The 27948-nt window shown below is 38.0% G+C and overlaps 1 protein-coding gene across 1 annotated transcript in view; it reads left to right on the plus strand.

Moving 5' to 3' along the window:
- Nucleotides 1-27221, plus strand: part of LOC125380075 (E3 ubiquitin-protein ligase TRIM33-like) — a 30747-nt gene extending 3526 nt beyond the window's left edge. Inside the window, exons 3-5 of the mRNA XM_048396310.1 lie at nt 20872-20913; nt 21439-24203; nt 24512-27221. Coding sequence (XP_048252267.1) covers nt 20872-20913; nt 21439-22058 — 662 coding nt within the window. The 3' untranslated portion in view covers nt 22059-24203; nt 24512-27221. The remainder of the gene's footprint in view (nt 1-20871; nt 20914-21438; nt 24204-24511) is intronic.
- Nucleotides 27222-27948: the final 727 nt, after the last annotated feature.

The following is a 27948-nucleotide window of genomic DNA, read 5'->3' on the forward strand; positions in this document are numbered from 1 at the left end:
TGTGAGTAGCTTTTCTTAAAGTTAAAACAACTCTTTTATCGTTGCTTCAGAAAGTAGGTCATATATCGTTATTGTCTGTGTCGTTTTTCATAAACCTTATGTGTCTTCACAGCAAGAAACATCGTTTCTATTTAATTTAAGTCTGATCTCCGACATCTTCTCAAATCGATGGCACTGTCGTTCGCGTCTCTTACAAATGTGAGTGAGTGGATGAGTATGGTTTTACGTCGCTTTTAGCAATATTCCAGCAATATCACGGCGGGGGACACCAGAAATGGGGTTCATACATGGTACCCATGCCAGGAATCGAACCCGGGTCTTCAGCGTGACGAACGAACGCTTCAACCTTGAGTCTACCCGACCGCCCCCTTACAAATGTAGAAGTACCCAAAAACGGAGATCGTGGAATTGAACCCCAGCACCATACACTCAGGGATTTCCTGACACACTGTGCAATAACTGTAATTTAGTTCAAAGCGGCGTTACACCACTGGTCACGTTAGTCACGGGGAGTCCTTGATGAGTGACTGTGTTTGGCTGCTTGGCTCCTTAGAGTTTCTAGGTCTTCGGTCCTGCCCCACACTGACGCACATGCAACACATGTGGTGCCTCTTTGGGCAAGTGACTTTGAATGAATGAATGACTTTACGATGAATTCATTGTGTACGGTGACGTCTCCTAGGCGTGCCAGAACCTTATGAGCATGGGTTCGAATTCCCAGTTCTTTCTGATTTAGTGTCTGTCATGACAAAACTGAAATACTGTTCAGAGCGGCGTTAAACAATACTGCCTCACGAATTTCACAAGAAAGTTTAAGCAATGTCAATGATTTTTTATATCCTAAAATTTTTAATATTGCCACTATTTCCCCAGTTGTCTTAGATGCATGACCGTGCCCTGTTGGGATCTTCAGATCCCTCGAACCTTGGTTCTTACATTCACTCTTTTATGTTCGTTATTTTTTCAGCTTCATAATACTTATGGCATGGCATTTCTTCTCACATTATTAACTTGTCGTCATTATATTTGATAACTGGTCATCATGTAACGTGTGTGAAATATCTTGACAGTGTAAATTGTAAGTTATTATTTTTGATTGACTATGCACGTATATTGATCAACGTGATCATGATCATGACGACGAGTGTCCTGAGCAAAGCCAGCTACAGTTTGTCCAGGGCACTGATTGTGCTCCCTTTCTTGATGATCTGTTTCTTTATGCGCTTTCTACTCTGGGTGATAAAATAAAGACAAGTGAATTTGGCCAAGATGTTTTAGTTAAGCATCAGGGATATCGATGATCTGATATCATTCAATTGGGGGGCACGGGTGGCCCAGTCGTCTAAGGCGCCGCGATTCGCTGTGCAGAGTTGCGTCCCTTCGGCACGCCAGAAACCTATAATTGTAGGTTCGAATCCCGGTTCGCCCCGATTATGTTTCTAGCTTTGTCAGCACCATACCCGTGCTCGTAAGACCTGCATCATTCTGGCTTTCCTCCCATATTAAGCTGACACGCCATGATATATACCTGGAATACGGTTAAAAGCGGCGTAAAACCCAACTCACTCACTCACTCACTCATCCAATAGTATAGTATAGTATTCCAGCAGCTACATTTCATCAGTTTTATTTTACAGTGGAGCATGTTCTTTCTCCGGAGATTTCTAAGAGCGTCAAACGAGACTTGCTCAAAAGTTGTGATCTGTTTCTGATGTTTCTGATGTTTCTGAAAGCTGTTACATAATATTCCATATCCAAAACTATCTTAACGTGTGAATAATACCTTAATTTACAAGACTCATCAGTTTTCATCTGGATACTATTTTTTACATTCCCACAAACGCTGCCTAAACAATATTATGCTCGTGCAAACGTAACTAAATCTATTAATGTCAAGTAAATGTTTACCATGAGTTATGAATTATGAATTCTACCACATTCATACAGCTCCTTCATTGTGAAAAACATTGTCGGGGATATCTGTCATCATTCATTCTAATTGGTTAACACCAGCATTTAACACTCTTCATATGATAATCCACGTGCAAACCATATCTGTGTCTCTTTAAATATGTCATTCAGACAATTTTGATGCGCCAGGTATATTTTTACCAACTCCTGAAACAAATTTTACAAAAACTAGGATGAAATGTATCGACAGTTTGACCAGCTTTGCAACCGCAAATCTCCACACCACGAAGAAGAATGGGCTTTATTTTTCATATCACATAATTTACATAAAATGTTCAACTAAACTTTTTTTATTGTAAGCAAAGCCTTATTGGGGTTTAATCTTGAGGGTATCAATGCATTCAGTCCAAGACAATCTAGTTGAAAACAGAACTACAGTAAGCACTATAATAATACGCATATCATTCAAAAACTATCGTTCATCATCCCTTAAAGTGCCACCTTTTCAGAGCACCAAACCTTCGGTTTTGGACAAAGTCCCCACGTTTTATAAGAAAATAGATAAAATATCAATTTTGCTTTGCAGACCTATTACGGTGTCATCGAATATACACGAATCATCTGCATATAGTAAAAGTAATCGGTCAATTAATTCCTCTCCAACAAAAATTCCTTTTTCTGTCATAGATGGTAATTCAAGGTTAAAAATCGTGAACAGTCGAAAGGGACCCAACACTCAGCTTGTCAAACGCTGGTCAAAGATTCGAAATAATCTGAAAAAGAGGTTTTTTGATGTCCTGACAGCACACTGGATCTTTCAAAACTATCAATCAACGACCGTTGATTCCATTTTCAGTACCAAATACCACATGAGCTTCCTTTTGATCAAATCGAACACTTTTCGGAAATCAACAAACAATAAAATCTACCTCGACGTTTAGAGAGAAACATTTGTGCTAAACACTGTAAATATATTGTCAATCTGCTTCGAAATCCGGCCGGAGCTTCAGGAATTGTGTTATAAATTTCCGCAAAGGTCTTGAGTCATTCAATTAGTACTGTTGTTATCAATTTTCCAAATGCATCCACCTTCTCAACTTTCCAAATACACACACCAGCGTTATCCCTCTATAATTATTGACATGATTAATATTATCTTTCTCGTGCAGAGGAAGTAATATACCCTTTGCCCACTCGTAAGGGAATACACCGTTGTGCATAATCATATCAAAAAGTATATTTAAGTATGATATGATGGAAGTGCTGCAACATTTCACAATTTCAGGAAAATTCCATCCAGTCTTGCCGATTTACCAAATTTCAAGTTATGTATTACTGGTAATACTTCTTCTTCAGTAACATCAGCATTCAGGAGATTATTCATACCATCATCACTTCAGTAATTGCACTCTTTAATAGAATGGCTGGTGATAAAATCTTGTGCCGCATGTAGATTGTCCCCCTTCCACATGTATATCCCTTAAATTAAACTGATGTTGGAAATATTCTGTCTATTGCACATTGCTAATACCTTGGCTGCCTGTCACAGAAGGTGAAGAAATAATATTGTTGACACGTCTCCAAAAGGATATTTCATTCCTGCTTTTATTGACCAAGTCATCTATACAATCTTCCTCATGCTCAAATCGCTTGTCTCTTCTGTGATATCATCCACTGTCACTTTAGGCAAAGCGAAATTACTGTGGGTTCAGAAATCTAAATATCGGATATTTAGTTGAAGAATTGAATTTCAAAAATAGCACATTAGTGATCACGGGAATCTGTTTTTCACCGAAACATCAACGTTAATTCTGAAACGTCGCCGAGGAATCTGGACTCGTTTAGAATCGTTTGGAAAAATACCCAAACACGAACGCCGAAGTGCACTTTCCGCCATATTGGATACTGTTGACAAAAATCACGTTTCACGTATGCGGGTTATGAAACGCCTATTAGATCACGTACATTTCAAACTCAGCTGCGATACATGCATCCCTGAATTCCTCCTACATTGTAGAATCAAGCGACAAATGTTCTCTGTCACCAATACAAATATTGAAGATGACATCAAGCGAAATGAATTAGGTGTGGAAACGAACACTGTGCTCGGAAAACTTTAATTGTTGAAATGTAAACAAAGCAAAATTCAGATTTTACACTCTCCCGTTTTGAGAGATCAATTCGTTTCCTGTGTGACGCCATGACTGACGCAAAGTTGCGCACAACGACGACGGTAGTGATCTGCATTTCTGACAAATTCTCTTGGTTACATTGTAAAACATAAAAACAAATAATAGTACGTAGATAGTCTGATTGTTTCCTATTACTGACATGACACATTAATGTATATACCATCCTACAATCAACGAAAACCCCGTTTGGAAATCCCGCGAAATCACGCCATTTTGTCGACATTGGTCACCGGCAGTGATGTCATACGATATATAAACATTGTTGTACATACGAAAATTTGGTAAATTCTTTGAGGTGATTTTGTTTTACTCAGCATCATGCGGGTTCTTTGATCTTATCCAGTTTGCACTATCATCATGGCCTTGTAATCCTCAGATGGCGAAACGTTTTTAGGATTATGTGAAGTGTCACATTATGTATGAATAGGAAGCAGTACGTCGGATGAAGTCACTCATTACAATATTTGTGTTATGTGTTAATGCGCCACTGCGATCATGAGAACAGACAAAATGCATCGATTCGAAGCTAAAAAGTTGCGATTTTAGGTTGTGTAAGAAACACATTACTGCACTCGTGCATGTCAGATACCATTTTTCTTACACACCATGGTGTCAAAGCGTATCAAACTCGCTTTCGCTCGTGAGATACGTTTTGAAACAACTCGTTGTAAGATAAATGGTACCTGACAGGCACTCGTGTAGTAACACTGCAAACACGAAAACGTCGTTTTTTTCCGTATATGGTCATTGGACGGAAAAACGACGTTATTTGGACGTTTTCAAACCATCGTTTTTCCGTCCAAATAACGTCGTTATTTGACATCGGAATTTACTGGGAGAGAACGATAGCGTTAAGCTCCTCCCTTTCTTGATTGACATTGTCAATCAAGCAACAGCGTCTACCGGTATTTCTACTTCTCAGTTTTCATTGGTCAGTCCCCGCGTGTTAGATTACAGGCCCGCGTTTGACGCTGCACTCGAAGCGCTTAGCGGAAGTACTGAAATCAATCGTTCTGCGCATGCGGATTACTTAATGCTTTGACCAAATTTTCCGTTCTGTGCATGCGCGATTTCGCGTTTTGTTTCCTAGAATTAATGTCACTACTATTTTTTACAATGGTTCATAAACACAGTCACATGAAGGTTCGGAATCGTAACGAATAACTCCATTTAAATTGAAGAGTATCCCCAGTGATATGGGAGATTCCAAGATGAAACTATTCTATGGCTATCTAGGCTGCCACCCAAACCGATCTAAACGGGACCCGATAGCTTATTGTATGCTATATAGTCATATGGAAGTGGACAAGAACTATACATTGTATTCCGGCCGATTGTTCTTGCATTTACTTATAAGTCAGGAAAATGGTCTTAAAAGGGGAGTTGTTGAATGTAATTTTTTTAATTATTAAATGTTGCCTATACACTAATCTGGACGAACTTCTCATTGTTCTGTTTATGTCATCCTATATACTATTAGTATGTTACCGTTCTAAAGTCATCCTCTCACATAACAGTATATTGTTCATAGTATCAAAGTTTAATCAACAATATCAAGAGCAGCGATTTAAACCACTGAAACACCCAAACACAAGGCTGTTATCAAGCGCTAGTGCAGACGTGATGCATCGTAAAAACTGTATCGTGATGTCTTCAGAAATACAATTATACTACGAGATAGTACGGCTAACGCGTGACTCACCGGTGGAACAAAGACAATATCGCTAATACAGATATAACGTATTTGAATGTTAATACTAAAGACAAACAATCATTATTTTTGCAGTGACGATATAACACGTTACACGTTCATTGTTAACTTTCATCAGTTTTGCTCTTCATTTTAAAAACTTTGTTTTCACATATATATGTAGCAATACCCGACAAGCATGTCATACATAATTATGGGGCAGTTTTCAATCTTGTACTGACTTACTCTGGTGTTAATGAGCGAAGTTTATTGGCTTGTGTGTAAAACCCCGTTTTTCTGGTAATCCTATTATTACTTAGTTTATTTCTATCTAATGACACCCTGTACTCTTGATCATGGCTCCGTGACTATCCAAAACAATTAAGATGAACATTCAGTTCAAGTAAATGAATGAGTTTGTTTTGACGCTACAGTCAGTCAAAAAACCAATGCTGTGAGGTTTGATAACACACTTCCACCAGGTCGAACATCGTGGATCCTCATTTTCTACCTAAAGAGAATCATAGTTCATATGCTAATCCATCTGCGAATACCCTCCCACTCAAGATGACCTTACTTGTTGCTAAATCTATCATCTATCCCCCCATTCTCACCCCCCACGCCCCCCCCCCCCCCCAACGCACGCACACACGCACACACGCACATGCACACACACACACACACACACACACACACACACACACACACACACACACACACACACACACACACACACACACACACAAACTGACCTAAATAACCTGGACAGGAAATACTGCTGATAGCCTCTGGTCAACTCAGCCGCGCCACCGCAGAATGTCCGTCCAACTCTGCAGGGGGCATTCTCAGTGGCTTCAAACGCGCTGAAATGTTTTCGCCTTGCATCCACGATGGTGGACAAGTGAAATCGTATGAAATTTGGCTATTTTAGGTCTTATCTCTTTTTTGATTACCCAATAAAGTCAATTCATAGTTACACGGTTGTGAAGCTTACAACTTTATAAGACTTATTCATCTCATTCCAAAAAAGCTACTCGCGCTCACATAAAGTTGTAGTTATTATGTCACTGTTTTATGTCTTTAAAAATATATTACATGTTCAACAATAACAATTAAGATGAACATTCAATTTCCGATATAAGTAAATGAATAATACATTAGTGTGTTTTACGCCACAATCAGTCAAAGACCAACGTTGTCCGGTCTGATGACACACAATCTACCAGGTAGCACATTGTGTACACCCTATCCCCATTGAAGTCTCCACTGTGGGTATTCCTAGGGACGAAAAGGTCCCATGTACCTAGGAATTTCATCAATACATTCATGCGCGGCATTCTCTGCCTAAAGAAGATCATATAGTTAACATGCTAATCCAACTCGAACTACCATCCCGCTCAAGATGAATGTTTTATGTAACATCCAACAGGCCCACATTTACGCACGCACGCACGCACGCACGCACGCACGCGCACACACATATTTGGATTTACCAATCCCTGAATTGAGAAGACGTGCGTTACGAAGCTCCTCCAAGTCATCATCAATATCCGTATATGTCTGTGATATCATTACCCATCCAAAGCCGAATATACATTTATTGTGTTTTCTTGACAACAAATGTTATAATTGGGATAACACTTTCTGAGTAAAGTACAGGTTCTCGTACTTTCCTGGGTTGAGTCCCGTCCGGGATTTGAACCCACACTGTGAGTGAGGCACCCAATCGCCAGAACACAATGTTGGCGATCTAACCCAGCCACCGAACCAAAAATGTTAGTCCAGATGACGTATACTTTGTGTACTCCTCTGACAAGAGAAAAATGGCACGGCTTCTATGACCGAAAGCTTTGAACCAACAATGCCTTTAAGAAAGTGGTCAACAGCAACACACATTATATTTGGATACCACTTTCTCAGTAAACTACATATTTTTAGGGTGGAGATAATAGACGTTGATGGTTGATTATCAATGGACAAATTAAAGCCAAAACTTAACTTATGAATGATTGGTAATGGGAAATGGACAGTGGGCAAACGGGAGGCGGGGTAATCAGCGCCATGCCAGTTATCTGTTGGCTTCCCTTGTTGCGTTCCCATCTTTGATATCTTTTTACTTTTGTTGTTCTTACAGGTACAAATATATGTTCTCTGCCTCATAGCATTTAATAATATGCACCTGATGAAGGAGAAAGTATATATTCCGAAACGCAGTGTTCCTCCGTTGACATCCATAAATATTTTCCTTGTGTGTATCAGTTCTTAATGCCCTTCAAAGACTCAATCTAGCTTTGTTTTTAAATGTGGTGATATTTGCGTAGAATATAATATGGTCATGCCTATATACATTTGGGTCTTTGTCTACATAAGCATTTAGACATACAATTTAAAGCTAAGGACATTGCTAATTCTGCAGGCATGAAGTACACGCCATAGCAAGCTGTGATCTTTATTCATACTTTAGATATTCGTAATGGAGATCTGTAACTGAAGTTTACCGTAATCTTCCGCAACTCTCACCTCCTGACCAGTTGAACGTCTTAGTGCATTCAGATGCCATTGTAAAATTCCAGGCTGCCCCTCTTTCTGTGATGTTTTGACGGATGAAATCTATTGCGTTATAATAATCTCTGTTTGCTGATATATAATATGTACATGTTGTAAAATATTTACGATATTTTAAACGTGTAATTCGATGCATATGCAATGCAGTGTGAAGATAAGTGCGGATGCACGAAGGCGGTTATAGTCATAGTTATACTGCGATGGATGTAGGGGAATGGTAGGGGGGTGTATGTATGTATGAAAGCACGAATACCGATACATGAGGGCGGATATAGTTATAGTTCGATGGATGTTGGGGAATGGTGGGAGGATGGATTATGTATGAAAGCATGCGCATGGATCCATGATGGCTGACGTAGACATAATGGTGGGTAAAGAAGAATGTGATGTGTGAGTGTGTGTGTGTGTGTGTGTGTGTGTGTGAGTGTGTGTGTGTGTGTGTGTGTGTGTGTGTGTGTGTGTGTGTGTGTGTGTGTGTGTGTGTGTGTGTGTGTGTGTGTGTGTGTGCATGCGTGCATGCGTTGTGATACGAGGGTTGGCGAACATGTTGTCAGATGATTGTGCGAGTAAGTTAAGTGGTTGAGGATGTGGCGGGTATGAGTATTCGTACATGCAGACTTGGGGTTGGGGGACTGGGTGTGCCTGTACTGAGGTCTTTTGTTTCACTCACTAATAGTGTTTTCTTTCACTCAAATACTGTTTTACGCATTTTAATGACTGAAACTGTAGTGACTCAAAGGTCATACTGGCCGGGCATTCAACATATCTACCCCAACTACATACGTAGCCATTTTTATGGTGTACAATTCTTCTTCTACCTCTCTCACACACACAAACACAAACACACACACACACACACACACACACACACACACACACACACACACACACACACACACACACACACACACACACACACACACACGCATTAATTGTTTTATTAAATGTATCTTCGAGAGTCAGTATAAGAAACTAGAAATAACTGCCTTTGTTCTGTAAACCTCACCAAGTTTCAGCTTTCGCCTCTTCCTTTGTGGACTGAGGTTTCACATTTGTAAAATGATCTCTCTTATCTGTCTGTACCATCAACTTAACTGCCCTCACCCCCTGCAGTTTTCCCGTCCCATATTGCCAAGCAGGTGACCCACAAGGAGGAATACCGCCCTCCCTAAGTCCAGTGATACTGTTCCTAGCACAATATGTTGGGGATAGGTAGCCTTGCTGTGGGCAAACATTTTGTAACAATTTGGCAAACTTTGATATGTAAACAGCAAATATTATTTAGTTTTATTTCAACAAAAACGGAAAAAATCGGATCCTACTTATTTTGTGGATACCATAACAATAAATCAAGCCAATAGATCGTTTGAGCTGGCATGAATATAAAAAATAATTAGCAAGTCGATAGTCATAATTCCCTCTGTTGGTCCCACGTGAAATGTTCTTCACGAATAGAATAGATGGCTGATAGACGTTCGACCGAATAATATCATTTGCTAACTTCATGGGCTTCTACACTGAATGTATAATGTGGAGGACTACTTCGCTTGAGGATAAGTAACATAAATAATGATGATAATTATGATAGTATTGCCATTATTATTCCTTCAGATTATTAAAAAAAAGTTATTATGTTTTCATAGAGAGAAAGAGGTATGGAGATTGTGAGATTATTTTTAGCAATGGAATTGTTAACATAATTCTTAAAGATATTATGTTTTGTTTGTTTGTTGTTAAATGCTGCACTCAGCAACGTAAGGATATTAAAACATTACATTTAGGTTCCGTTGTATTTTTATATTTGTATCATTTTGCAAATGTTACAGAGACCTGATAAGGGATATATAATAATGTATAGTCGCTATTCTTAAAGTAAGAATATGTTAGATTTATCAACCAGAAATATTGCACACAAGAGGATAATCATATTTCATGACACTATTCAACGTCGAAGTCAACGATATTTGTGTATGTTATTGCTACATGACACGGATCAACATGATAAAGCAATTAGAAATTGGCATTTGATGATATAAGATAGCTACGCGATAAATCACAAAGAACAAAGAAGGAAGCGATATTTATTTCACGATATAAATTGTTCTATCATGACGTCATTTATTGAGATTCGAACATGCACTCGCAACTTGAAAAGTAAAATTTTTAAATTTGACCTTATTTTTGAGAGGTATGTGTCTAGTGAGTTGTTCCCAATAAATGTTGCTGGAGAATCCGAAAGTGAGAGTGATATGACAATCGGTATTGGGAGAAAAGGTACAGATGATTGACGAGAAAATTGTGAGAATATGCGGGACCAAACTCAAATCCTAATATGGATTTATCTAGCATGGCCGCTGTCGGATTCTATTCAAGGAATCATCATTATTTAAGTACGGGTAAATATTGTAAAGCGTGTATGTTTTCCTAATTTAACACCCTAAAAGAGGCTGTACGTAATGTTGATATCTCATATAGAAATAAACGAGTCTCGGTCGTTGTTTATCGTACAATAAACAACTCCCACTCGTCGTTTGTTTCTTAATTACATGACCATATACACTAACTTTATATCTTTTCATGTTTATCGGTCAACAAAAGCGACATAGGCATTTCCATTATCATGAGAAACCCTTGCCAAAAGTAGCGCCAACTGCACCATTGCGACAACATCAGGAGCATGTTTCATGATTCACCATAATAAATGATGACATTGGATGCTCGCAAAAACGCGAGCTCATTCCGATCCACTAGTGGCACCCGCCACAAACACATCCAAAGGCAAGCCAATTGTTCACCCGAAATGGCAGAGAATTGCATCTGACATCATTTTTGTCATTGATACGTCAAACCTGTAAATGCCGTCTACACGTCCAACACAAAGCCCAAGCCAGGACCCAAATCCTTCAAACCGGGCCAAAGTTTAATTAATTACATACGTTTCCCCCTAACCTTAAATAATCTCTACCAGTTCTGAAGTAAATCGTATTTACCCGTATGAATCGTCTTATGTTATTTATTGCCGATAAACAGAATATGCACACTTTCTGAAAGTACTGTGAGATATGTCACGCACCAAACCTATACTCTCGATATACATGCTGCTCTTACTTAAAAAAAGAATAACAAGGGTTAACAGGATACGTATATTAAAGTACCATGCTTTCCTGATGTGCTCTCATTCTAATTTGAAATAATGGCATAAATAGTTACCACTCATCTTTCAATATTTTTCAAGGTTGGGTTAATCACGAACATATTTGAATATGTACAACATCTATACTTACTTATCTTTATACTTAAAGGCATCAGGTTTGTCTGTCATAAGACCCCGAAAAAAATATGTCCAACACAGCCCAATATTTGGCTCTTGGCTCCTTGTTCTTATATTTTATAAGTATTGTTTAAACAACTGTTTTTTTCTGTAAAATATGTTCATTTCAGAAATTAGATGTTATTCTAGCATCAGGTCTGTGGCACGTTTACTGCATCAGCATTACATTAAAACGATATTACATTATATAAATTCATACAGAGGAAATGCTTAACATTTATCTTTTAAGGAAGAGTGCAGGACGACTTGCTTTATACATATAAATGTGGACATATATGTATGGACATTTGGATGATACAGATATACCTCCTTAAAGATAGTACAGTGTTCGTAGATGACTGTAGACAATGGAATAATTATGTGAGTAATCGGGTTAATACCACGTTCAGCAATATTTAGTCATATTGCGATATTGGTTTTCAACATACAAGACGGACCATGAAATTATGACTTGAATTTGGACCTGGCTTTCTGGTGTGATGTAACACCCCAGAATCTCCGGTAGAAAAAGGGCTCAAAGCATGAATTAAGATCACGAGATGATACTGATGTATGCATCTGGACATATATTTGCGTAGTATTACTACCTTAATTCATCAGTATATATGTATTTTGCATAAAAGGATATTATAGGATCGACGCTGACATGCGCATATAACCTATTCACCAGTGCTGTAATATTTCATTTCTTCTGACACATATCGACACGAGAAATTATATTTAAATTTAAAAGGAGCCCAAGTGGGATAGAAATTTGAGTCTGAACCTGTTGAACAAGGCTTGTTTCATTTTGGGCTATAGCATTGCCGCAAGGCCTGGGCGGAAGGGAACACCTGTTTGCACCCATCAGATACCAATCACAACTTCTCTCTCCAAACGAAAACAAAATACGAAAAATGTCGGAAGTGTATCCTTCTAATTTTCTATTTAGATACATGGTTTAACTTTAAAGTAATTATATGTATCTCATGTATTATTGGTATCTGTGATGCTGGTACCGTTTTGTTGCCATTGTGTAGCTTTTGTGGAGTTATTATGAATATCAAATACATGCCTTGAAATATGGACTTGTGAAAGAACTCATCATTGAATCATTTGCATTTAAATTAATGCATATACCATTTACTTGGTGTGTATGGACATATTATCCATCTACTTATACACACTTATTATGGACATATACAGAATTTCATTGTACCTTATCATTTAAAAAAATACCCGTGAAGATCCGGTTTAGAATAGGCTTTCAACAACCCATGCTTGTACGAAGGCGACTTGGCTCGCTGACTTGGTTGATGCATGTCATCGTATCCCAAATGCGTAGATCGGTGCTCTTGATGATAATGACTAAATTCTTTGGTCCAGACTGGATTATTTACGAACCACCGTCATATAGCTGGTATATTGCTGAATGCGGCGTTAAACAACAAACAATCAAACAAAATCTATATAATTATTAAACACCTTCCAACAATGAGAAATTAAACTTATATTTTCTAAATATTCTGTTATATTTATAACATAATTTGATTCATAATTTAATTATTGCCTTGCTTTCTTCCCTGTCATTCAATGTGCATGTTCAAACCCCTAAACTTTTAATATTTCATTTTTTATAAATGGCTACGTTAGTGCGTTGCCCAGATCTCTCGTTACCTATTCACAAGAATAGATTAAAATAATTTGTTTTACTATCATATTTCTGTTTATCTAATTCATAATACGAAATTGATAATTCATTTATAATAGTATAGATCATATTCGTGTATATCACTATCTGATGCTAAGGTTTTATTTCAGAAAATATAATTAATTCAAAATGTAGAAAGATACACAATTTGCCATTATTTTTCTTTTAAACTGTACAAAGTATGATATAATGATCAGAATGCCTGTAACGGGTAGTATTTAAGAAAGAAATATTTGTCGAGAAGTCCCATTTTTCAGATATGCCCTTCAGTAGTATTATTGCATATCTCCAGAGAGAGGTTTACATTGTAGTTCTCATTATTTGTGGATAATTCAAAAAGCAACATAGAAAATATATATGCTACCATGACGAAAGAATACAGAGTATACATAACTCGCAATTCTATATATTCAGCAAACAGCCCAAAACCGAAACTCCACAACATATCCGATTACACTGATTAAGGCTGTCCCAGTTCTCCATGCGATACTGACGCCCGTTCGTCTCCCAGACCATACAGAATAAATTTAAAAGGAATCCAGCTCAAGTCTAGAACGAGTTGGCAAGCCTAGATTGCCTTAATTCTATCCCTGAAAGTAAGCATTAATAAAAAAATATTGTTCTTGTCTGCTTCAGATTATATTTTGTAGATACTTATTTTAACTAGGAAAATTGTGCTGACACCGGCGCTGTCCCTATTGAAGCTATCCATAAGAATTTCGAATTGCCGTCCATTGTTCGATGTCAATACATCGATGACAAGTGAGGATATCATAAAGTAATCGTTGATGCCGCGCTACACTTTGATAAAAATTATAATAAAGTTGACTGGTGTGTACATTACTACAGTGAACATGTACATGATCATGCCCCAATAATCAAATGCCGTAATGTCAAATACTAATTTATTATTGTGTGATGAATTTAACTGGATCAGTGGTAACATGTGATATTAATATTCCATCAATTTCTTTCCTGGTTGGTCCATCCATGTCTACAAAATGAAAATAATACAATAATTATTAAAATGGAGCATAGAACAATCCTTAATTTCAGGCTAGAGCTGTGGAAATCTAGACTTTCCCAATCATTATAGACTTGAGTTGGTCTCATGTTTTACATTATTCTCTTGGGTCAACGTCACAGCTCATACCATACACTAACAAGACCAGCTTGCCCCCCGCCGGAGCTCCCGGATTTTGGTTATATCATCTAACATGGCCATCTCTACTCTTAAGTAAACAAGAACCTAATCAGCGAGGGGTCCTTTATCATCCCTATGTGGCTGCTTATGAAAATCTGATATCTTTTCCCAAAGACCTGGTTAATAATATATTTTCTGCTGAATATTCGAAACAAATAGAGTGAGTTGGTACCACATGTACATATGTATACGGTTCTATTTTAAATGACTGCAGCGCTCCATTATGAAAACAATTTGTTTTAACGCCGCTCTCAGCAGTATTCCAGTGATATATGACGGCGGTCTGTTGTATATGAAATATATGCAAATTGAATCTTGAATCTTGAAAGTTGTAACATGTCTGCAAATAAGTATCACATGCAGTATACAGTATATCAACTGCAATATACTGTATACATCAGTATACAGTGTGTCGCGAGCTCTGCGCTGGGCTGGAGCACACATTTCCTACACCTCTCCCTTCGGCAAACACATCACGAGGGTTGCAACGAGGTCACAGGTCAGGCGTGCACTCATCAGTTGTCTAATACGGTCAAGAGTAAGATCTTCCGGAAGACCACTGCACTGGAGGTATGTGGATTATTGAGGAGGTACTACGTGTTTGGAACTGGGAGTTGAACGCTAAGCACTTTTAGAGAAGAGCTCTTAATAAAACGTTATGGACTCGCGGACGGACTTGTGTTTTCATTTCAAGACGTACATTTATCAGGTTGAACTTCCTAACTGTAACAATAACTGAACTTTACGCCTTTTATACACATTTGTGATGGGGCGACAATGCGACAACGAGACATATTTTGACCTTGAAAATGTCGCGTTACGGCATCGTCGCCCTTTCGTAAAATAAAGAAAAGGATTATCAAAGAGCGACAATGCGAACACGCGACAATGCGACAAATGGCCAATTGTCGCGCTTTTGTTAATTTTGACAGGTTTTGCTTGTTGTTGTAAAGGCGTCAATGCGACAATGCGACAACGAGACAATGTCCCTTCCATAGTAATCCGTGCAAATATAACTTAGTAATGAAATAGAAGTCTGACATGCCAGTTAAAAGATAGAGTGTTGCAGCTTCTGATTTCATAGATCTTCAAGAAGGGGTTATCAATAATGGGATGGGAGATGAGTTCAACTGCATACTCTGTGATTAACAATAATGCTCCGAGTCAATACATTTTGTCAAATGTATGACCTGTATTACGTGAATGAACATATTGTTTATACTCGTCCATGTTTTTGACGGACAAAATAATTTACATGCTCGGTAAAACTGAGGACGGGCATCATTGTGTGTTTCCGTGCTTTGTTCAGGTGAACAATTGACTTGTCCTTGCATGTGTTTGTGACGGGTGCCACTTGTGTGGCAGGATACGCTCACCTTTTCCCGAACACCCATTGGATGACCTGAACCACTTCGGATTTTTATCCCACATCAGTCTGATACACCATGATATAACTGAAATACTGAAATACTGTACAGTTGAAAATGATGTTTAATGCGATTACCGTAGTGTGTTACTGCAACTTTTCATATTTTGTGCAGTGATGTTATGTAATATGTAAAAGAAAGCATATTCAATTATCCAATTGATTTGAATAGAATATACTTGCGTCAGTGTATTTTATTAACGCCCCAAATCGTAATTTAAACACATAAAATAACAGATCACGCATGGTGCCTTGACTTACTACTAGATTTAATGGGCCACCCCGGAATAAAATAGTTCCCCCCAAAGCGAGGAACATATGTTTTTGTATGTTTACAAGAAATATATTCCAAACAATATCCTCATAAGATGAGAAGATCTTTTACAGAATTACCTTAGTAAGTCAATTACAATGACAGCGTCGTAATACATTTACATCAAGTACAATACGTCAAAATGGCCGACACGATAAACGTGACGGGAGATATTTTCGAAGTTGTTAATTAACCTGTGGCTATTTCAAGCCTTTGGCATCACTGATAAATTGGCCGATCATTGAAAGGTGATTGTGAAGATGTGTCAAATAGATACTAAGGTAAATTCATAGATTTCTGTAAATTGTCACTGCGACAGTTTGGATTTTTTTTCGTGTTTTTTTTCTCTCTGGGATGGGTTGTAGCGAGGGTATCCTTAAATGGGCTTGCAACCACGCTTCTGTATGAATTCGTACCAGGGAATTCCAAGGGTTTTCCCCAGGAATGTGGAAGTAGTCAGTGTTTACGGCTTTTCAAGAATACAGTCACGTGAAGAACGTCATGTGACCGACCTCGCGTCCAAGTCGTATATCTTGTAAACTTCACATTAAAAAATTAGTTATTGTTATAACCAAATGAAACACAACCCATTATCCGATAGGGGTAACTGTACATAGCCGTCACCACAATAAACTTAGTAACATTGTTTGGTTTGACTTCTTGGCGCGTGTCTGAATTCCATTAACATGTAACATATCCTAAAACTAGCTTATCAGCAAATCTCGCTGCACTGCGCGCGAGAGATACTAGAGCAAGGCATGCCAGAAATACGAAACCTAAAGCTTCCGAAAGGAAGCCTTGGACATCACGTGCGTCGGGGGACCAGCGCCATCTGATTGGCCGTTAACAGTTGTACAAGGCGGAGCAAAAAGCATCGTTTTTCCGTCCATTTTACGCTTGAAAAACTCGACCCTTTTCTGGACACTTTCTAGACGCTGACCAATTAATCAATTTTAATGAATTTTTAGTCGTTTTTCCGTCCAATGACCATATACGGAAAAAAACGACGTTTTCGTGTTTGCAGTGTAATCTCTTAATATTTCATGATACATTATTATCCTCGTTTGTCGCCCGGTAAGCCGTTGCACTGTGGGCCGTATTTACTTCCAATGACAAAAATGATCCGACTCATACCATGTTCGTACAGTACTGTGGTAAATTATTCACTTGAACATAAACGGAAATCAACCAGACTTGCTTCGTCTCCTTTAAAGGGGCACTGATCTTCAACAATTCCCCGGGTCTGATTGTTGCCTTTGTTGATGTGTTTTACCGTAAGTACCCTGGTGGTATCCCAGAAATCTCGACTTGTTCGCGACCTGTGCTGCGCCAACAGTCAGCGCATTTGTCACTTTTATTTAATTTTCACCTGCGCACTGCTTATTCTATCGTTTTTAAATGTTATAGCCAATGTGTAATATGACTAAAATGTTCAACTATGCAATTTATCAAACTTCTAATTGTTCTGTTATTTTATAAATTGACTGAAAAATGTATTATAACGAATTCCAATTGATGTTTAATTTCATCCCCAAGCTGAAAATGATAGGATTAAAACAAAACCTGGATTTGGATTGAATAATTACCCCAGACACAAGAAAAGCCAAATTGGAAGCTTTGTCAGGTAAACTGAGTGGTTCTACCACTAATTATATCTGTAATAAATTCATTAACTGAGCATCAAGTGAATGAAGACAAATACACAGGTGTTGGTATACCAGGATAGATGGATGACAAGGGAGTGGCAATCGTATATAGACTATCCTTTGTATGGTCTCCCTGGTGTTAGCCATGTCATCCAAAATCTAAAACTGCTTTCATTGCAGGGATACATTTTGATTAAACCATAACCATCAGGGGTATTTCCAAATAATGACATCGGATGGGCTTTGACCGTTCATTTTGTCTGTTTGATTAGGTTGAAGAAATTAAATAGCATGTGCACTTTTGTAATATCGGAGACTTCATACATCACCGGTAACCAATCAGTGTTTGGAAATGCGAAAAGATATTGCCTCAAAGTTTATTTACGCTGTTATGGAAAAGTTTGTTGTCACGTTTTATTTATGAGTCCATAAACCGAAAACAAATAAGGCCACGTCCACTAACCGACTACTGTGTCCTGATTTGCTGATAAAAGAATGGGTTGGGCTGTAGTTGCGTTATTGCGCTAAACGATAATCTGATTTTGTATGTTATCTACAGTTTCTTTTGTGTTAAGGATTAGAAAGACATCATGTGAAGTCATAACTTCAACGTATTTATTAATAAGAATTACTTCATATGTAGCCTCAGGTACAAATATGCAAATATTTTAGTGTACACGTAATTGACACTTACGTTTGTGCGGATGTATTACATTTATGAACATAAACAAAAAGACATAAAGACTGTTCCCTGAATCCATACTGCAAGTATCGATTGATAACAATATATAGTTATTTAACATTTTGACTAATAGACTGCTCATAATCACTCAATGATAAACAATGCCAGTTCATGCCAGTCTTTACTTTCTGGATGACGAATGAGTTGTATGACGCACATTTCTATAAGATCTGAAAATTAAATAAGTCATGGTGTAAAATTAACTGCAATCATTGAACTCGCTCAAGAAACCGACAGTGCTTTGTGTTGCCGAGATTTTGTTATACGGCAACTCGTAGCACATTGCACCACATTTTTTCGTACACCAACAAAATACTGTCTAATTTCTGAAGGACTTAAATCTATATCAAGCTGATTTGCATGTTTATATATAACGTTATGCATACGAGTTTGGTGATAATTTGCTGTGGATAACGACAATGTATTTTCGCATTGTTTTGTTCACAATTAACCAGTCCATTCCAACGTCATCTCAAATAATAATTAATGAGGATATCATACTACACACATAGGAAGTCATAGCGAAATGGATGACCATATCTTACACGTAAATTAGTCCCTGGGTTCAAGCATTCACCTGATTGTGTCAGTGTCATGTGACTCATGGTGTACCATTAATAATCAAGTGCTAGCAAATATGATGAAAACTGAAAATTTGACACAATTTCGTTTCACGTCATGACTTGTTTTATGTCTTTGGAGACATGGCAATGAGACGTGACGACATTGCTATATTGATCAAAATAGTGATATATTTCATCAACGTGCGTTCACCTGAAACCTGCGTTTTTGATAACATAGACATTAATACTACATATAAAAAAGAAATCTAAAAAGTCAAATCTGTTGTTAATATCGGACGTATGTGTGTAATTAGAATGTGGTTATTCTCTTCATTTTGTCTCAGTATTTTACATATTTTAAGAATAAAATATGATTAATTTTGTTATTTAAGAATTGACGTGAAAGCTCCGACGTTCATACAGTTTGTCCCTTACTCTATGGAAACCCATCCTCGAACTCACACAAAATGTCAAATTGAATTCTTATCATGTTTTTATTTCACTATTTGTGTACACATCTTCAAATAGGACGTCATGTTCACACTGGCAACCGTAAACCAACCAACCTCACAAAGTCACAGTTACAACGGGTCGTACTACATTCACATAAAGAAGAAGACGTTTAAATGTAATAAGTGAGGTGTATAGGGTATTAACGTCGCTTCCCAGATTATTGTACTGATAAAGCTACCTGCATGCATGCATATGTGTGTGCGTGTGTGTGTGTTAGTGTGTGTGTGTGTGTGTGCATGTGTGTGTGCGTGTGCGTGTGCGTGTGCGTGTGCGTGTGTGTGTGTGTGCATGTGTGTGTGCATGTGTGTGTGTGTGTGTGTGTGTGTGTGTGTGTGTGTGTGTGTGTGTGTGTGTGTGTGTGTGTGTGTGTGTGTGGCTGCTTGTACTGGTTTGGATCAATGCCGATTTCATAGTGCTAGGACACTGATATTCAATGACGGAAAGTTCCTTTCTGCAATCATGTTTGCGAGGTTTTCCTTAAACAAACTTTGGTTCGTGGTGACGTTTCAGAAATAAAATTTGGCGTCTTGACAAATCAGATGTTCTATATATTCAACCTCAAAGTGGGGTTGAAGGACAAACACATACGTGTCCCTGTGGTACCCAGGGGATAACAGTCTGTCAGACATTATCGTGCCCTGTCAGCTTGATATGGTACGAACACCAACTTGGCGCACGTTGATGTCTGGGATTCCATTACGTGTGGCAGCTGAGGGACACAGTCCCGTCCAGTGAATTGCATGTTGTACTTCCTTTTTCACATGATGGTATTGTTAAAACAGGTACGTTCTGCATTATTTGTTTGTTTGTTGTTTGAATCCACACTCAGCAATATGGCAGCTATATGACGGCGGGCTGTAAATAATCGAGCCTGGACCAGACAGTCCAGTCATTGACACCATGAGCATCGATGTACGCAATTGGGATACGATGACATGCACCAACCAAGTCAGCGTGTCTGACCACCCGATCCCGTTAGACCTATTCTGACCTTGATCTTCACAGTAGACCTTCTGCATTAAAGTAGTGGGAGCAGGCAGTACGTGTACATGGGACACACATAATGATTAATATCTTTGTTTCAGTGATGGCGATGGACCGGAGCATCTGTGACCAGAAGATAACATGTAAGATCTGCGTCCTTGACTCAATGATGTTACAGTATATTATTCATTGGTTTTGTCATTCATTTGTCTGTTGAGTTCGATAGGTTCGATCACTTTCGAGATCTGAACGAGCGTAAAACGCAGTGTCGTCAATGTAAAAGTATAGGAGCTATGATAGGATTTGCGTTAGCGATGTTCCATGCAAGAGGTTCTTGGGTTTTCAATGTCATGAATAAGAAATATACAAGAGAGTGAGTGAGTGAGTAAGGTTTTATGCCACTTTTAGCAATATTCCAGCAATATCACGGCGGGGGACAACAGCAATGGGCTTCACAAATTGTACCAATGTTGGGAATCGAACCCGGCCGTCGGCTTGACGAGCGAACCCTTTAACCACTAGGCTACCCGACCACCCCAATGTATAGAAGAAGAACGCTTATGACATTTGAAATTGATATAACACTTCTTATAAATGTCTATGATAACTTGTGACTTTCTTTTTCTGGTTGGTAGATAGTAGTGTCTTGTGACGTTTTCTTCTCACAGGCCCGACTCTGGAATGGGACTCAAGCACTGCTCATAACAATATTGACGTGTCTGGATGTGTGATCACAAACACCACCTCAGCCGTCCCTTCTCCTGACACAGGATGTCGGATACAAGATATCAATTCATGTCTGGCATCCAGGCCTTTAATGGTTAAAAACTGTCAAGGCCAGCGATGCATGTATCGCGTAAAGTTTCGGGTTTGTCTAAACGAATTGATAGAAGATAATACACTTATACAAGAGATTGCCCTGACTCCCACCCCTGTAGATACTGGCGGTAATCAAGTCACTGGACTGAGTGTATATTTTGCTACATGCCCCTACCACAAGCAGCAGCTGTGTCTCCGTGTGCTCTATAATAGCACCTTCCTCACTGACCGCCCTCTCATTCAAAACAGAGTTGGACAATCTATTGACCTACAACTATGTTTTCTAATGGATGGGGCTAATGACAAAATATTGGTTATTGATGCCGGTGATAACACAGTGTACACCACCGTCACAGATGTTGATTTTGACAGACCCATGTGGGTCATGATGTATGTCGGTAATGATGTAAGTGGAGAACTGATTACAGGCCACAACATCACAGGAACCTTCGCCAACTACAATCATTAGACTATTTTTCACTATCCACAACAGTCACACACTATATATAGCATGCAATGTATAAAAGCATAGCTCTGTTAAAAGATATGTATCCCCTTGACACATTATCAACTTGTGTACATATGTAAAAGCACGTTTGATTTACATATTTAATACAAATATGAATGTAACCGTGACGATCCGGCTTAGAATCCTACTTGCCGTAAGAGGCGACTATGCTTGTCGTAAGAGGCGACCACATCGGGATCGGGTGGTCAGGCTCGCTGACTTGGTGCATGTCATCGTATCCCAATTGTGTGGATCGATGTTCATGACAACAATCACTGGATTGTCTGGTCCAGACTCGATTATTTTCAGCACGCCGTCATATAGCTCGAATATTGCTCATTGCGACGTTGAACAACAAACAAACAATGCAAATCCGAATGAAATATGAAGCCATAATAATGCAACACGGCTGATGTTCAGTACTTTTCCTCAGTGTCTTACTATCTCAATACATTAAAGGGCAAGTTCACACGAAAATAAACCTATTTTTCTTGCACTTTTTCATCATGAAAAGTATTTACCTAGTAGTTTCGGAAGCAAAACAATTAAAATATCACAAGTATCTAATTTAATTTATTCATAAAATCGGTTCATATTTATCACATTTACAGAGAGTTCTATTTCCAAAATAAACACACCATGCCTTATGCCCCTTGCAATATGACGTCATTGGTGCCAATTGATAAAGGAATGACGTCATAAGACTTTATTAGACGCGTTTCCCGTGGTGTATGTAGGTGTGTGGTTCTATCTTCTCAGATGCGCAGCCTAGCTATTGTTTTGTTCGGTGCCGAGCTGTCCAAGATACAACGCTAAGCACAATTACTCTAAAATTATTTCGTTTTCCAAAATCGCGACTGAGAAGACAACAATGCACTGATAACATACTGTAAGATTCGCGATTATGGTTGGAAGGGTCCGTTGTATGAATTGCGCTTATTCGTTCATTTGTGTTGCGCTTATTGGCTCTTGCTGTCGTCTTCCGTGAGAGTTTAGATACCTGCTGGTTCTGAAACCACAGGACCATATGTGACTAATAATAACAATAAAAAAAACTCGCCAAAAAATTATAGACGAGGTCGAAGGCCGTTTTTGTTACTGTTATTAGTTACATATGGTCCTGTGCTGAAACTGATCGGAAGCGGAAGGTGTACGATCCTTATATGGAAACGGGCTAAAGGGACAGCACTCTCATCAAGACCCTGACTGGGATGTTTTTGTGAACAAACGCCGTAAAGTTGAAGTAACTCATCAGGTAAGTTTGCTGTTTTAGTTTATTCTAACCACAGTGGTATGTAAGAAATGTATTTTAGCAGGGGTAGGGTGATATTTGTACATAGTTTCACTTGATAATCATGAATATCCGCGATGTTGTCTCGTTCACATGTTCACTTCCTGCATGGTTATGTCGATACTCCTGATCAGCTGATCGTTGCAGTATGCAGCAAACTCCTGTTGATGGAGTAAGTTGTGTTACGTAATGTTTTAGTTTAACAGCCATTCCCGTCTGGAATTAACACAAATCATCTCATTTCGGTATTTAATAAACTTTATAATAACACAGGAAAACAAATTATAAATTATATAAACTCATTGAAATTCTGTGTATGTGTGTGTTTGTGTGTGTACCTAATCTTTAAATAATCATGTACAATAATTTTGATTCAGACTGTTGAAGCAAAAATCTGCAAAAATACATTGTTGCAACATGTTTATTTTTTTATATTTGGGCTCTATATATTTTTTATTCAAAAAGATATCTGGTTTTGCTGGTTTGTAGCTGGCAAAATAGCCAGTCACTATCCAAAATCATCTCCCACCTACCACCCAAAATATTCAAATTTCATGTTGCAATTTACACACATATACTATTTATAGCACATTTATACATGAAAAAAATCAAGTTACCATTTTATATTTTGTGATAGTGAGATATTGATGACAAAAGTGTTAATGTTTCTATGTTGTATCTTTCAAATATGAAGTTTCGAGCCAAGTCATGCCAGACACTGATGCCCAGAAAGTACAGGTCCCCAGTCCATCATGGTGTAAAGTCTCTGTCCAATGTACACCAGAAGCATGGCACACCATGCTTCACAGTATGAGGTACAAAATAATATTTTGACAATGAATAATCATGTAAATACTATATGCAAATAATTTCTTATATTCTATATTGTTTGTCTTTTGTTGTAAAAGTGTAGAGTGGATGACAAATGAACGTATACTGTGAATGACATATAAAAGTTTAGATCTGATACAATTTGTACAGTTTACTGATGATATTTGTATTCAGGCACCCAGTGACATGCCTGACACTGCTGAAGATTATTACCACCTTCTTTAACAATTATTTAGTCAGTGTACATATTATTTTGACAAATCTATGTTTAAATTATATTTATATTTTTCAGGTCCCACAATGATATGGAAGAGTATAAATGCGACAAAACCCTTTCCATATTCATATGTAAACGCTGTAAAAATCAGTTAATGGTACGATTCTGACTAAATCATGAGCACGTGTTAATGAATCGCTATCAAATAGTGATAATACCAGGTGTTCGCGAAAGGTGAGAGTATCCTGCCCCAACGGTGTCACAAGAAATCCCTGGTGTTGAGATCCATTTTCATTGTGTGCAAATTGTGTTTATTTTCATGCAGAGTTACAAGTCATAAAATATTAGAGTGTCTTGTGAGGTACAGTGCTTTAGACATCAAGAGAGCTGTACTTTTGAAATAGTCAACCAGTGCACTAACAAGTGGCCACTGAGCATTTAGCCAGTGCTTTTGATATTTTCTTCAGTCTTTTCCCGGCCTTCGCCCTTGCCCAAAACTACCTGATCCAGCATCAGCCATCCTGTATTACAGAAACTTATCAAATGAAGCAGAAAAAGGCTGATTGTTGTCAGAGACCATAAAACAAGATTTCAGTGAAAAAAGCTTATTTTAATGAGCATAGAGAAAAACATTACATACATCAGATGGAAATCTTTCATGAATCACCTCGACAACACATGATTGAATAACTTTTCTCATTATTCTTCAACTATTTCTGCAAATCCCCAAAGTGAACCTATTGTTTATGAGGTGTAGATAGATTCTGCAATGAAAAAGTGTTTTTTATTAGTCAAGCTATGCACAACATTACAAAAAAATATCATACCATTTACATATATATTTTTGTCATTAAATCTGGAGGGATGCTTATATAAGAAGTAACTTGTATTGATGATATATGTAAAAAAATTATTACATGTTAATAATTCAATAAATACCAAAACAGTTTATAGTTCTATCATGTTGACATGATGTGTTTATTACTGTAGGTTTGAATACTTCTTGAAATATTGTGGGCATGTTTCAATATCACTGATGTAATATAATAACCTTACAAGTTGCATATGCTTTCACAACTTGCTGGCAAATAAACATTTATGGTACTCGAATCTCTTATTTTACTTGTCAGATTTGTTTGTTGTGCATGATAGATCTTAAAATGCATAATAAAATAAATTGATGAAAGTAAATCATATTATATGTTTTCTTAACTTTATTTCAAGTGTTAATATAAAAAGGGTGGTGGGGTTAGCCTTGTGGTGAAAGCGTTCGATCGTCACACTGAAGACCCAAGTTCAATTCCCCACATGGGCACAACATGTGAAGCCCTTTTCTGGTGTCCCCCAGTTGTAATATTGCTGGAATATTGCTAAAAGCGGGATAAAACCCTACTCACTCACTCATATAAAAAAAATGATTGCATATTTCATTTGCATTTTAGGGGGCGGTGTTACAGACGTTTTGCCCAAAAGGTCTGATTGGGAGGTCTTAATTTCCAAACAAAGATTTACAATTTCAAAGATTTTTCACTAATATTCAACAAGTTTTACTTATAGTTTCTTAGATAATTTATATGTATTGATTGTGACAGTAAATGAGCTTTTTGTAAACATTTTACATATATCTGGTCCACTCAGTTAAACAACCCACTGTTTTTAAAAATTAATTATATACATTAGATTCTTTTTTATAGTTTCTAAACATTTTTTTTAACAATCTGGCCCCATAATAGATGATAAATAGTTTCCCTACAAAGTTGCAATGCATTTTCTATGAATGGTTGTCAGAACAAACCAATAACCAATTATCTATTAAATAGAATAAGATACTGTAGGCCTACTGCAGTAACTGGTTTCAAACACTAAACAAATCAATTGCACTTTAGTGATCTATCTTTTCACTTTCAAATGGGGACGGTGTGAAGTGTGAATTACGACATCCAATTACTTATCAATAGATATGGCAGGTATTTTGAACTCGGATGGGAAAAAATCAAAAAGAATCTTTTTTCCCCCAGTACGTTTCCACTCGGCAACCGACTTTAGAAACGTACTGGGACGTACCCCATTTTCGTGTTACTCTAAGCATATGGTCTCGTCATCAGCTGGTAGGCCTAATGTGTAATCTTGTTGAGACAACGTTTGGCGACAGATCGTATTTGTTTCTTGATATTGGCAAGTAGCATTGGTCTGTAGCTTATAGGTGGTGGGAATAGTTACACCTAATACAGACAAACTCAGATTGACGACAATGCCGTAACAGGGTGGGACAGGATGAATAGGCCTGCTGACGAAGCATGCGGGTCACCCGGCGTGACAAAATTATCTTAGAATATTATAATGAGCATATAGGTAATTTAGGTATACACACATCAAAGTGTTATTCTTACCACGTTGTCACTGGTTGGCCTACTTGTGTAGATGTCGAGTCGGGGTCGGGTGACAAATTAGGTGATGTGGGTCTTCTCTTGTTTCCACTTGATTTTCATCGTTTCCGTACAGCGAAGCTTGCTCGTTTTGGTTCAAAATCGTATGGTTTTGCGATTTCTTGAAGGGTCAAGGGAACTTCTTCGGACCAGGCAAGGTATCGGATGCCATGTTGTCTCACCATAAACTGGTACTTGATTTCTTTTGCGTTGTGACAAGACAGGAACCCAGTTAAATTGGCACCAATTACGTCATAATCTAAGGGGGATAACTCAGGCCTGTTTAGCTCGGAAAACGAAGGCCTCATAACGGCATGACATTTTCACACTTATTGTGAGCTCGCTACATTGACTGTGAGGAAAATGAGTGTATATTTTCAAACATTGATACTGACTAATTCTAAAATTCCGTTTTGTTTAAAATAAGAAAAGAAAATGATTTTTGCGTGTACACTTCCCCTTCAAGCGTCAAAGTGGACATTATCTGAACGCAGACTAGAATAACAAAGTTTATGACTGAATATTCTCATGCTGGCATAAAATGCATCTAACGAAGGGTGTAATGTTTTACAATCATATCAATTCTCATTTACCGATTATCGCATGCTGACCTAGGCAAATACTATTTCAAGTAACATGACACTGTGGTGTAGTTGCTCTGGCCCATTATGAATGTATACAGACATGTAGGTAGAACAGTACTATCCCGAGAGCAATATAGAATTGACAGCAACTGTAAAAGTCCTGTCAAAAAAGTCTTCCTTGAAATCATTTAATTAGGGTTGCCATTGTCAACGTGTGGCAATAATTCATGGGAGATAACTCGTGTGGTACTACTGGGGCACCACCACATCTCTATCCCCGCTCCATATCGATACATCCTCGCCTGTAATCAACTCATTTCAACAGTCCCGTGATGTTTGTTATTACTTGTTATTACCATGTTTTACTGCAATTGTAAATAGCCCGGATTTGTGTATTTTCATTTTTTAGACATGATGATGTACTTTTTCATCTGTAATCATGTTCTCTACTTCGACCAATGATTATGACGTTCTCAAAGGACTTCGTCATTTAATGTCGGCG

Source organism: Haliotis rufescens, unplaced genomic scaffold, assembly GCF_023055435.1.
Source record: "Haliotis rufescens isolate VD_foot unplaced genomic scaffold, xgHalRufe1.0.p SCAF_15, whole genome shotgun sequence".
Classification (NCBI taxonomy): Eukaryota; Metazoa; Mollusca; class Gastropoda; order Lepetellida; family Haliotidae; genus Haliotis; species Haliotis rufescens.